Below are 11,915 nucleotides of genomic sequence, written 5' to 3'. Positions count from 1 at the left end.
CTTATAAAACATTAATCTAGGAAAGAATCAAATGAAGAAAGGAGGAATTGAAAGAGGAAAAAAATTTAATTACTTTGTTTTTCAGTTGACATGAGATTGTTATTTTATCCCGATTGAGAGGTTGTTACAATATCGATTCAGATTCGATTGTAGATGAATTATATTCCACAAAACATCGAAAGATGTAACTTTAATAGTGAGTTTATTTTTACTTTCACTTCAATTTTATGTACTTTTAAATTTATTTTTAATATTTTAGGTAGTGTATTTGAATTAAAATTTTACTTTTAACTTTAAAAATTCATGTACATGAGTTAATAATTAATCTTAAGAAATATTTATATATTTATTTAATAGCCTAGGACAAGAAAAATTTCTGGCTCCGCCCTTGATGGCATCCATCTTGATAAGTTTCTCGATGAAAAGTTCCTTAAATAAGTATCAATCATTTGAGAAGCAATGCGACGAATCAAGAAAAAAAGTCACGAATTCTCTCATGATAATAAAGTTATAATTTTGTATGAGTTCTTGAGTTTTTACTTGGATTGTCCCTTTACATTTATTCATAAATTTTCTTGAAATGAATAATTCGTATTATTTGATGGTTGATATCATATGAACATGCTATCACTAATTGATATTATTTGGGGGGATAAAAAAACTCATTCCGAATGAATATTTTGGAAATAAAAAAAAAAATCTTATTCTATAATAATAAAAAACCAGCATGCCAAATTTTGATTTTAGAAGCGAAAAGGTAAAGGGCGATATGGTAGTTTCAGTAAATTGGTTAAAGAAACAATTCAATTGCTCTGTCACCTGTCACCCTCAAAATTAGTTATTTTGAGAAGTGGGAAATGGAAGAGAAACTTGAAAGGGAACCAGAAAAGAGTCAAATAGGAGGAATTCTCTGAAAGATTTGCAAGAGACTGACCATCTGGAATCAGAGGATCAACATCGTATATGTGTTTATACACATATACTAAGATTTCTACACGTAAAGAGTTCCACATATCACTGTACAAGATTTTTATATAGCAAAGCACAAGAACCTGAAGAAAAAGATTGCATGAAGCATTTTTCAGAAGGTTTTTGAAAGGGTTTCAACGTTTTGAGTGGTTTGCTGAAAATGGATGTTTCTCAAAATGATTGCAAAATGGAAGGGTGGCTGTATGTCATCAGGTCCAATAGGTTTGGTTTACAGTTTTCACGCAAAAGGTATTTCATTCTTCAAGAAAACTACCTCAAATGCTACAAAACAAGACCCGTCTCACAGGAAGAGGTAACCTGTTGTTTCTCTTTTGTTTTTCATTCTGTTCTGTTTCTTCATTTGAATTCTGATCAACTCATGATGTGAAAGGATACAGAAAGATAGATGTTTCTTCTTGTTTTCCAGTTCTTTTCTTTTTTTTATTGGGGTAAAGGGGAATTGGATAGGGTTGAGAGAAGGTATGAATGTGCTGGTGCTTGAATTTAATTTGGGCCCTTCTTTTTCTCAAGCAGAATCTGTTTTGTGCTCTGAAAATTGGGGGGTTTGCTGTCTAAAAATTGTCACTGAAATGGATTCTTCCTCATCTGAAATTTTTATCTATTGATACAAGTTCATGATTTTGATTTGGTATCAAATATTTCAGAATCTATCAACTTTACCTTTGATTCCTATATATGATTTTATCTTCCTTAGAAAAAGAAAGGGTGAGAAAGTGAAGGGTTTTCCAAGTGGTTTATTACATTAAAACGATGGTGGGGTTGTGAAGCATATCTTTCTGTGAAAATATTATACCTTGCTGGGAATGGAAGAATGCACCTTTTTAGATTTAATCTTCTCGCATTAAATGTTTGCTAAGCACCCCAAATATGCAGGGTGTTGAGTTGAATCATCGTAACTTATTTATTGACTTCAATAAAAATCAGGATGAGGTATCTTGAAAGTTTTACTGATGGTAGAATCATCTGTAAAAACATAGCTTCGACTTTGATTAAAGATAGGATAAGATTAAACGAACATCAAGCCCTGAAGGCGACATCACAAGAATGGGCATTCTGGAAAGCAGAAGGGGCTAGAAGTTATCCAAATCTGACAATCTGCGATGATTATGACCTGATAATAACGTATTAAATATATTTTAGCTATCGGTGCAGTTATGTTGGAGCAGCAATTCATGGTCGAAAAGAGGCCTCTGTGGTGGAAAACCAAAGTTTTGCAAGGAAAACTAAATTGATGACATGATATACTTACATTTAACATCTAAAATCTATAAGATGCTGTTACATAGTTTTGCAATTTCAATCAGATGAATTGATTATCTATGATAGTAAGGAGAAAGGGCTAATTGAAACTTCACATTTCAGGAGCCACTTAGAAGTGCAAATATAGACTCTTACATTCGCATTACAGATAATGGAAGAGAGAGCATCAATAGGAAAGTATGCCCTCCGTTTTCATGATCTCTGTTTGCTAGTTTATGATGGATGAAATTTTTCTTGGCCCTGCAAGGGAAAGGGTTTTTTTTCCAAGCGCAAGTAATTGTTTGCAACTTGCAGGTCTTCTTCATTTTCACGCTTTATAATACTTTAAAAGACAATGATCAACTTAAGGTGCAGTAAGTTCCAAGTGATTTTATTCTATTTGATTTATAGATTTGAGTAATGCAAGCGCTAATGGTCACATATTTTATAGTTGGGAGCAAGTAGTTCAGAAGATGCGGGAAAATGGATTCGTTCCTTACAGAATGCTGTGGTGAAGGTTTAAAACTGTTTACTAGTAATAAACCATTTCTATAGTTTTTCTGGTGACGAAAACCTCACCTCTTACTATGTTTTCCAGGAGTGCCCAAATCCAGAAAAGGAATTTATGTCTTTCTCTAAGAAGAACAGGCCACCTTCAAGGTATGTCAGGCTCTAGCAAGACAAAAGTTCCTGAAACTGAACCTTGTCATTTGATTTCGTTTTGTTCTTTTTTTGTATTGTCCATTTTTGCATCTCTATTTCTCTCTAACTTTAACAACAATGTTCTTCCATGCTTGTTGAGCATCAGAGAAAAGAGCCTCGTAATACTTTCTTAATTTGATTCTCGAAATGTAATTACCATGAATTCTGCCATTTGAAGAATTGGAACTCCCCCCCATGTACACTCCTCTGTCTTAATCATTTGGGATTCTTGTTTAGCTTAAATGTTTGAAGTAGCAATGCACATAAGCATGCTATTTAGTTGGGTATAAAGCGCTGAACTACGTTGCGTCATTCTTTACTAGAAATCTTAGATTTGTTTCCACTTAAACAATCCAATTTTGTTTTAACAGATTTGGCAGTTCAAAGAGGGCTGACAGTAAAAGATCTGTAGGTTATTACCCCTTCTTGCAGAATGAGGCGGTGACATCTGATGTAATAGCCCCGTCAACATGGAAGATTTTTGGTTGTCAGAACGGTAAGACTTACATTCGTAATCTAACATTCAAGGGCTACTGCTTATATGCTAAAAACTTGTTGCATATTCAGGATTGCGACTCTTCAAAGAAACAAAAGATTGGGATTCTCGGGGGAGGGTAAGTTGCACCCTTTCATAGCTTGCTGGCTATGGATAGCTGCACTTCAATTCTTTAGCTAAAGATGATGTTTTTTCTCAGCATTGGGATGATAATCCAGCTATAATGGCAGTTGGTGTGGTTGATGGAACTCCAGAAGCCATTTTCCGTACTCTTATGTCTCTTGGTGCCTCGAGATCAGAGTAAGATTGCTGGAATGTTTCCTCTCATCTTCTTAAAAGCGGAACTGGAAGCATGCTTCGTAACAATTTTCATCCCGAATGTTTAAGATGTTCATGTAAAAGACTTGTGTATGCACTTGATAAAGTTGGAAGGCGATGAGGCTTTCTTTCATGGCCATACATTTAATACTTTCAACTGTATCAGGGACAGGTCTTATGAGAAAATATGTGACTTCCTTTTATAACTTTTATGAGAATATCTTCAACGTATGGTTTTATGAGCCTGAAGACAAGATTTATAGCCTTCAAAATTCTGAGGTTTCTGAGGAAAATATCACAGCCTTCCTAGTTATGATTCTTAAACTACATGAACCACTTCCATTGGTCAACCCTTGCCCGCAGTTTTTTATTTTAAGATCGGAAGAAATTTAAATTAATTTCTCGCGTTACATTTTTTTCAGATTATCTACGATTTGATATTCCTGAGGCTGACTCAGCATATATACGTCTTGCAGATGGGACTTCTGTTTTTACAGGGGCAGTGTTGTTGAGCACCTTGATGGTCACACAGATATTCTTCATAAGAAGTTATACAGCAATTGGCTACCCTGGTTGGATAAAGACCTTCTGCAAAAAGGAACTTGCTTCTAATATGTGTTCCCATTTACTCATTACTTTTTTGCAGGGGGATGAGGCGAAGAGATTTGTTGTTGCGACGATATTGGAGAAGAGAGGAAGATGGAACATATGGTAACATTTCATAAATTTTATGGAAAACGCATATGATATCAAGAAGGTGTATGGTTTCCACAAGCTACGGCCTTTATTATTTGGCCCTAACATTTCTTCTGGTTTTTTCACAGTGATTCTGTACCATTCCGTGATTCACAAGAAGTGTCCTCCACAAAAAGGATATGTTCGAGCTTGCCTTAAAAGTAATGTATACTTTGCTTTTGGAAATTTAAAGTGCTAATTTACTTTGTAATGCTGCCAATTGACCCAACCATGAATGGGGAAAACAAGAATTTCGTTTCTTCTGAAGTGTTCATTTGCTTTTCTCACTATACTTTGCCGGCGCTTCCAATGATCATAAAAAGTAAAGATTAATTTGAGGCTATCTAACTTGCTTGACGTATGGCTATTTATGAGAGGCTTTTGTGCATGGTGACTCTTGCTTGTTTGCTACATTTCCACTTTATTCTACATCTATTTTTTCTGTTTACAGCCTCAGATGGTTGTGTTGAATTGTTATCCTTCATGCCATAACTTTCCTTAATGTGTATTAATTTATTACAAACCTGCAGGTGGAGGATATGTAATAACTCCTGTAAATCAAGGAAGAGAATCGCTTGTGAAACACATGCTTGCAATTGATTGGAAGTTTTGGAAAGTGTATCTGCGTCCACCGTCCGCAAGATCTATAACCATCCGTATGCTTGAAAGAATTGCAGGTACTTTCTTTTCTACTGATTAGGGAACTGCACTTCTGGTAATTTTAGCTTTGTCTACTGAAAGTTTACTTTATTAAATCACTATCCCTGTTCTTGCATTTTACAGCACTGAGGGAGCTGTTCCGAGCCAAATCTGGCAACCATCCATCCGACTTCTCTTCCTCAGATTCATCAGTAAAAACAATGTTGCCCCAGGCTGGAATGGAGGATATTGAATCAGAAGATAAAGGGCAACAGAAGTTCGAGCAGAATGCTGATTTAAAGGAAAACGAGGCAGAAAAAACAAATTCAGGACGCAGAAGGTTGATGAGCCTGAATGATGCCTCTGATGAATTCTTTGATTTTCCTGATTCCAATGAAGAAATAGATTTTGACTTCTTGGAGAATGGCAGGTATCCTGAAAAGAGTCAAGAACAGCCTTCTTCGGTACTTACTAATCTCCACGACTGAATTTATGCTTTCCAAAATGTAGTTTAACCAGACTTAAAAGACTTCTGTTTTGCTTCTCCTATCATGAACTTCAGATGATGTTGTGAATACTTGCTTAGATTTTTCTTCTCTGTGTATGTTAGAAATGAACTGAGATCAAGAGGTGCAACCTTTGTTTTCTGACATTTTTTGGCATTCAAATGTGCAGCATATATGCCAGCACAGATTATCATCTGCCGCTGTCTTTGTGAAGAAGTTACATGATCTTGCAGGTTAGTCCTGTTGTGGTAGCCAAGATTCTCAATTTAAGGTGACTGTTGGATGGGTCGTATGAACCATTGATTAATTGTGTTCTGATAAGAATTTCCTCGAAACTTTTCTGTTGCAGTTCAGAAGAAGGGTTGTATAGACTTTCAAGAGTTGCCTGAAGATGAAAATGGAGCAACATCCTATGGTAGTACTCTTCCGAAGGACTCAACCTATTCTTTACCTTGCAGTTGGGCTACTGCCGAGCCTTCTACCTTTTTGATTCGTGGAGAAAATTATTTAAAAGACAGTCAGAAGGTGTTCCTTAAATTCTATCTAATTCAGACCAAGGCATTTATTAAGAACTTCCACCATTCTTCCAGATTCTCTGCTTAAGCATTTTTCTTTCTCCAGATCAAAGCAAAAGGTTCATTAATGCAAATGGTTGGAGCCGATTGGCTAAGATCCGACCACCGAGAGGATGATCTTGGAAGCCGTCCTGAGAGTATCGTTCAGGTTTTTTGACAACCATCTCTATAAACTACGTGAATACATCTTCTTGAAAGGAAAAGATCATGAACAATTATAGAAACGCAATTCTTCTCATAGAAGCACTTGTTGCTGGATTCATGCAGAAGTATGCAGCACAAGGTCGACCAGAATTCTTCTTCGTCGTCAATATACAGGTTAATTAAAATTAAATTAACCATTCTTGTTGCTTTAAATGCTGATGATGATTCTCCCCGTCATCAAGAAACAGATTATGTGATATTTGATCATGAATCAGGTCCCCGGTGCAACCCATTATACCATCGGCCTATATTATATGTTAAAAACTCCTCTGGAAGAAACTCCCTTGCTACACAGCTTTGTCCACGGTGATGACGCCTTTAGGAATTCAAGATTTAAGCTCATACCTAATATTTCTAAGGTTAGTAGCAAAGTTTGACTCGGTTTGGATTCATGGAATATCACACAAATGGTCGTGCCACTTACATTTTAATTTGCATTGTCTGTAATTTATTAGGGATCATGGATAGTCAAGCAGAGTGTTGGTAAGAAAGCTTGCTTGGTTGGTCAAATACTAGAAATACATTATTTTCGTGGGAAGAATTACTTGGAGGTAGGTTATGAATAATGTTTTCTGCATCTATATATAGTTTTCAGGTCGAGCATATCGCGTTTGTTTGAAGAATAATATAAAATCATTCTTGAAGTTCCATTAGATTTAATTTTGATATGATACGGGAATTTCATCTAATAACCTAAGCTTCTGACAATGTTATCGTATGCCAACATTTGTCTGGATTTCAGGTTGACATTGATGTCGGATCTTCCACCGTTGCCGGGGGGGTGATGAGTCTTGTTCTCGGATACCTAAACAATTTGGTCATAGAAATGGCATTTCTCGTGCAGGTGACACATATTAATCTCTGTATAACTCTGTATGTGCATGATTCATGAAAATAATAAATTCTCCAAGAGATCGAACGATAACGTTTCCAAGTTTCAAGTGATTTTGCTAAAAAATTGTGCTGATTTGAAGATTAAGACAATACCAGCATGAGCGTTGGAAAGTCTTTTTTTGTTACTCCACGAAACAAAAAGCATTGACGCTTGCTGTCTCAAAAAATTGTGTAGGGTAACAATGAGGAGGAGCTCCCGGAAATCCTTCTCGGAACTTGTCGACTCAATAATCTGGATGTATCCAAATCCGTCCCTGTATAGCCATAATATCATGACCTGCACTTTTTTCTTCTGACATCTCCATGTGAGAATGTTGAAGCTGGATAAGAAAGGCAGAATGACGAAAATGGCAGGCGAGGTGCTCCATGATCATGGAATTAACACCTGTACGTGCCCCCTTTTCTTTCATTCAAGGTTCAAACGGCAATAATTTGCTAATTTCGTCAGTCATTCTTTGATAGGGCAATTTATTTTCTACATCTTTTATTATTATTTTCCCTCGTAGAGATGCATAACCAACTATATGCTATTCTACATATTTTCTTAATCTAATTTGCTAGTCGAGCCATTGTTCTATATAGAATATATTTTGTCAGGTGCTTTGTTCTTCATGTTATCTTTTGTGAGCGTTAAAATGGCGTTGGATTTTCCCTCCAATAATCACGTTGGATGGCTGTGAATCGCATAACTGTTAGGGTTTTTTTTTTTTTTTTTCCTATTAATGAATGGGAAATTATGAAGCAAGGCCAGGATGGTTAGAAAAGAAATTGAGCTTCAAGCCCAGTGACACGTGCTGGGATGAAACCCAAAATGCTTGAGAATTGTCAGAAATCAAAACTAGAAAGCTCAGGGACTAAAGAAGCCCACGATAGTAAATATATCTGTAGTCCAGTCCATTCTAGAAAATATTCAGAACTGTCACAAGGATTGACATTTTAAAAATGGTGTTTGATAAAGAGTTTTAACCGGAGTTTTAAAGAAAATTAAATTAAATTCTTTTGATGTTTTGGATAGTTTTGATGAGTTAATATAAAAAAAAATTAAATAAAAAATATTATTTTTATATATTTTTAAACAAAAATTTTTTTAAAAAATAGTTTTTTCTTAAGCCCATGAATTTTATCAAGTTCGGTGTTGGATATAGATTGTCTTAAGATTTCTATATGGTGGGTTGATAGATCATTTTTTTTTTTTTTTCTAGTTGCTGCTTTCAAGTTTTTAATAAACAAAACAACATTTTTTTGATAAAAAAAATATATATTTTTCAAAGGTTTTAAATTTTCAAGTCATCAGATTAACTTATGAGTAGATTTTATAATTATGCTTACAGCAATTAAAAAAAAAAAAAAAAAACAAGAACAACCTTATAAATGAACCTAAAAGAATAATCCAACCAGACTTTTCTCGAGGCCCGTGAAGAAAATCAGCAGTGGTACGGTTTTCGATATGAATGGGCTTCGACCACAATATAAACATTAAAATAAAGCTAAGTTAAAGTAGGCTTTTTGTCTCTTTAAACTATGCTCCAAATACAGAAAATGTGACGATGTAGCCATGAATCTGTCACTCTTCATTTGCCTATTTTCTATCTAACATCTGGAATGAAAATGTTATCCCTTTGATTGAAAACCCAACCATTTTCCACAACTTGCCCAAAATACCCTCACCAAAATCACTTTACACTATGGGTTGATCTGCCATTTCGCCATCCAACATTTATTAATTATCCAACGTCGTCCCCACGTAGTACCATCAGATTTGATGCACCCACGTGGCACGTGGCTACTTTCAAAGACGTTTTGTTGTTTTATTTTTACTATTTTTTCTTTTTATTTTATGAGTCCGTATTCTATAGACATGTCTGTTCACAAAAAAATAAATAATAATAATAATTAACCTCTTTATGTGATTTTTGAGGTATTTTAAAAACTGTTTGCATGTACTTAACACTCCCTAGATGAATTATGAAATATGAACTAATGTTCTTCCGAAAATCTTTCGTTTTTGTAATTTCATTACATTTTAACCCTCACGCTTAATTTATGTAATTAATTAACTTAAATCGTGTTTTGCGTTATTACTTTTCTACGAAAAAAAAGAGTCCCACATGTTACCATCACATTCAATATTGTCCCTTTCCCGGCGCCTAAAACGGGCGATGACCAGAAATATACAAGCATTGTTTTCTACACCGCCATTATTTTTCAAGGTTATAATAAACACGCAACCACGTGGCACCATCACATGCTGCTTTCTACATCTTCTTTGCAATCCATCGTAGTAGTTACATGACAGCATGTCGTCTGATCTATAAATTATGGCACGTTATATGGTAGCATTATATTTTTCTATGTAGAATTTCCTAGTGTATATATTATATAGCGACAATCCTGCCTAATGGCTAGCGATGCATATGCAAGAAGTGCACAAATTCCATGGCTATTGCTTATTTTGTCAACACTTATTTGAATCTGTTTAGAGCCTTCTGTCTTGAAGACTTTGAACGTTCAAATTTAAAGGTTTTTACATCCTTCGTCGAGTGCTGCTGCCACGTGATGGGGGTATCGCTGACCATTTGGATTTTGTGTGCAAAGACATCCTGTTTTTGGCATGTTATAGCGAGTGGCTCCTCTGCCTAAGCAATGCAACTATGTGGTGAGTGCTTGGGAGGTAGGGTAATTTTTAAAAATTACAAAAAATATATTAAATTGATATATTTTTTAGTGTTTTTTTTAATGATTTTAACATGTTGGTATTAAAATATATATATTATATTAACATTTTCCAAGCATGAAGTTTAAAATACCGTGCATAATAAAATTAAACATATATGTAGTGGACTTCAATATTAGAAAACAACGATTTTCTTGGACAACTCTGCGTGGTTAATGCCAGGGATACCAGATTTACTTATAAAACGACTTCGTAGCATCTATATATTATAATGAAAACAAATATATATAATAGAGAGAATATTGGGTTTTTCTAGCACCCATTACTGTTTTGATGGAAAAGTTACAGATATTTTACACGATTGATAAAACATCAATTGCACGATACCATCTCGAATAAAGAGTTGTAGCTGGTAGAAAAAATATTGAGTTTTTCTAGCATTATCCTATCTCAAAAGTTTGAACTGAAACTTGTTGTCGTGGGAAAAAAAAAAAATAGCACAGTGACTAGAATTATTATCCAAGATGTCGTGATTTAAAATTTATTTGTTAAAATAACATAACTAGATTAGAGGTCACATGCGTCACCGGTAAAAAGACACCAGTGAAACAACCGCCACCAAGAGAGGTGCATATAACACATGCCTCCGGTTGAATTAAAACCGGCAGAAATCCTTGGCATGGGTCTTACCTCCACTTTTCATTCGTACTGCACGTGAAACATACGCCTCTCAACTAGTTGTGTTATTTTCACAAATGAATTTTCAAGTGTGCTATTTTAACTAGCATTTTAGTAAGAGTATTTTAAAAAAAAAAAAAAAAAAACCTTACACAAATGATAACATTGTCGAGAAGTAAATTAGTTGCCACTAGAGATGATCATCTAAACACTCTGAAAAAAACTTAGGTTTCTTATGATATTTTACTGTTTATATAAATATTTAAGCACTTTAATATTTTTTATAATAATTTTATTACAAATCTATGTCAAATTCAATTAAATAAAGCACATGAAAGGCTAGAGATTGTGGGTTCAAGCATAGAGACTGTGGGTACAAGTGCTGGGGACATATCTATTTTCTGAAGTGTGACAGACGACCTATCATTTGTTGCGTTTTTTTTTTTTTTTAAATACAAGGGACATGTCGTCTAACTCTTAATAAAAAAAAAAAATATAAGGCCAATAAAAAATAATATGGCGGGTCAAGTGTTTGGCAGGCCTGGGCCATTGCTATTTTTTTTCTCTATTTTTTTTTGTCTCTGTTCTCTTTGACGCATTGAAAAAAATTAACAAGATTTACCTGCTTTTCGGTCTTGATATAGTTCGTAAATACTATTGTAAATATTTATTTAAATTTCAATAATATTTTTTTAACTATCATGTATATGCTATGAATAATAATAATAATAATATTGATAAAAAATTGATTGAAGTTGCTTTTTTATTGTTGAGATGTTTAAATCCATTTCAAACATGATTTTATCATGTTTATATATTTTTTTTAGTTTTCAATCCCACAAAATATGAACATATTATTTTAATATTTTTTTATTTTCTTTAACAATCATGAAATTTTATTTAAAAAACATGAACGACTTTAATTAAAAAGATTAATATGTTGGCAGAGACAAATAAGAGATGTATTAATAAAAAATTGTATTTATATGAAAGAAATTAAAGTGGTTATATTTTCAAGTTTAATGATAATGACAACTACTAATTTTCTAAGATGTGAATTTTTTTATTATATTAAAATAATTTGAGTCTTCACGCAATTGAACATGGCCATACAAACTAATCGAAAGTGTATTTTTTCAAGGATTCCAAGTAAGCTCACGGTTAGAAAAATAACCACTAAAACCAATTATGAAAAAAATCAATGCAATATTTCTCGGAGGAGAACAAAGTTAAATGTCAAACGTTTAAGAATCAAGGAAGCAACG

General features: G+C 34.1%; 1 protein-coding gene across 4 annotated transcripts; it reads left to right on the top strand.

Moving 5' to 3' along the window:
• The first annotated feature begins 798 nt into the window (after nucleotides 1–798).
• LOC118059993 (protein ENHANCED DISEASE RESISTANCE 2) lies at nucleotides 799–7,873 on the top strand. 4 transcript variants are annotated; one of them, XM_035073069.2, is made up of 22 exons: nucleotides 799–1,282; nucleotides 2,353–2,427; nucleotides 2,545–2,598; nucleotides 2,681–2,746; nucleotides 2,828–2,889; nucleotides 3,303–3,427; nucleotides 3,499–3,545; nucleotides 3,627–3,727; nucleotides 4,222–4,317; nucleotides 4,392–4,456; nucleotides 4,570–4,641; nucleotides 5,011–5,157; nucleotides 5,264–5,459; nucleotides 5,550–5,583; nucleotides 5,795–5,858; nucleotides 5,975–6,150; nucleotides 6,247–6,348; nucleotides 6,468–6,518; nucleotides 6,620–6,763; nucleotides 6,860–6,955; nucleotides 7,147–7,248; nucleotides 7,474–7,873. In XM_035073069.2, exons 1-22 carry the CDS (start codon nucleotides 1,130–1,132, stop codon nucleotides 7,558–7,560), a joined length of 2,115 nt encoding a protein of 704 aa, XP_034928960.1. In that variant the 5' UTR covers nucleotides 799–1,129; the 3' UTR covers nucleotides 7,561–7,873. The 4 variants fall into 4 exon arrangements, with proteins under 4 accessions (XP_034928960.1, XP_034928959.1, XP_073267922.1 ...); XM_035073068.2 differs by having other exon boundaries at nucleotides 5,264–5,583; nucleotides 7,474–7,603; nucleotides 7,653–7,873; XM_073411821.1 differs by having other exon boundaries at nucleotides 2,681–2,740; nucleotides 5,264–5,583.
• The last annotated feature ends 4,042 nt before the right edge of the window (nucleotides 7,874–11,915 follow it).

The sequence above is a fragment of the Populus alba genome, chromosome 10 (assembly GCF_005239225.2).
Source record: "Populus alba chromosome 10, ASM523922v2, whole genome shotgun sequence".
Classification (NCBI taxonomy): Eukaryota; Viridiplantae; Streptophyta; class Magnoliopsida; order Malpighiales; family Salicaceae; genus Populus; species Populus alba.
Note: the sequence above shows the minus strand (reverse complement) of the source record. Positions and strands in the feature narration are given on the sequence as shown.

What these genes read in the sequence shown, in the direction of transcription:
- LOC118059993 (XM_035073068.2), top strand. Translation starts at nt 1,130, where the DNA reads ATGGATGTTTCTCAAAATGATTGCAAAATGGAAGGGTGGCTGTATGTC. An exon ending in GTCCTGAGAGTATCGTTCAG is followed by an intron (nt 6,349 to 6,467) that starts GTTTTTTGACAA and finishes GGATTCATGCAG; the next exon opens with AAGTATGCAGCACAAGGTCG. An exon ending in GTGGGAAGAATTACTTGGAG is followed by an intron (nt 6,956 to 7,146) that starts GTAGGTTATGAA and finishes TCTGGATTTCAG; the next exon opens with GTTGACATTGATGTCGGATC.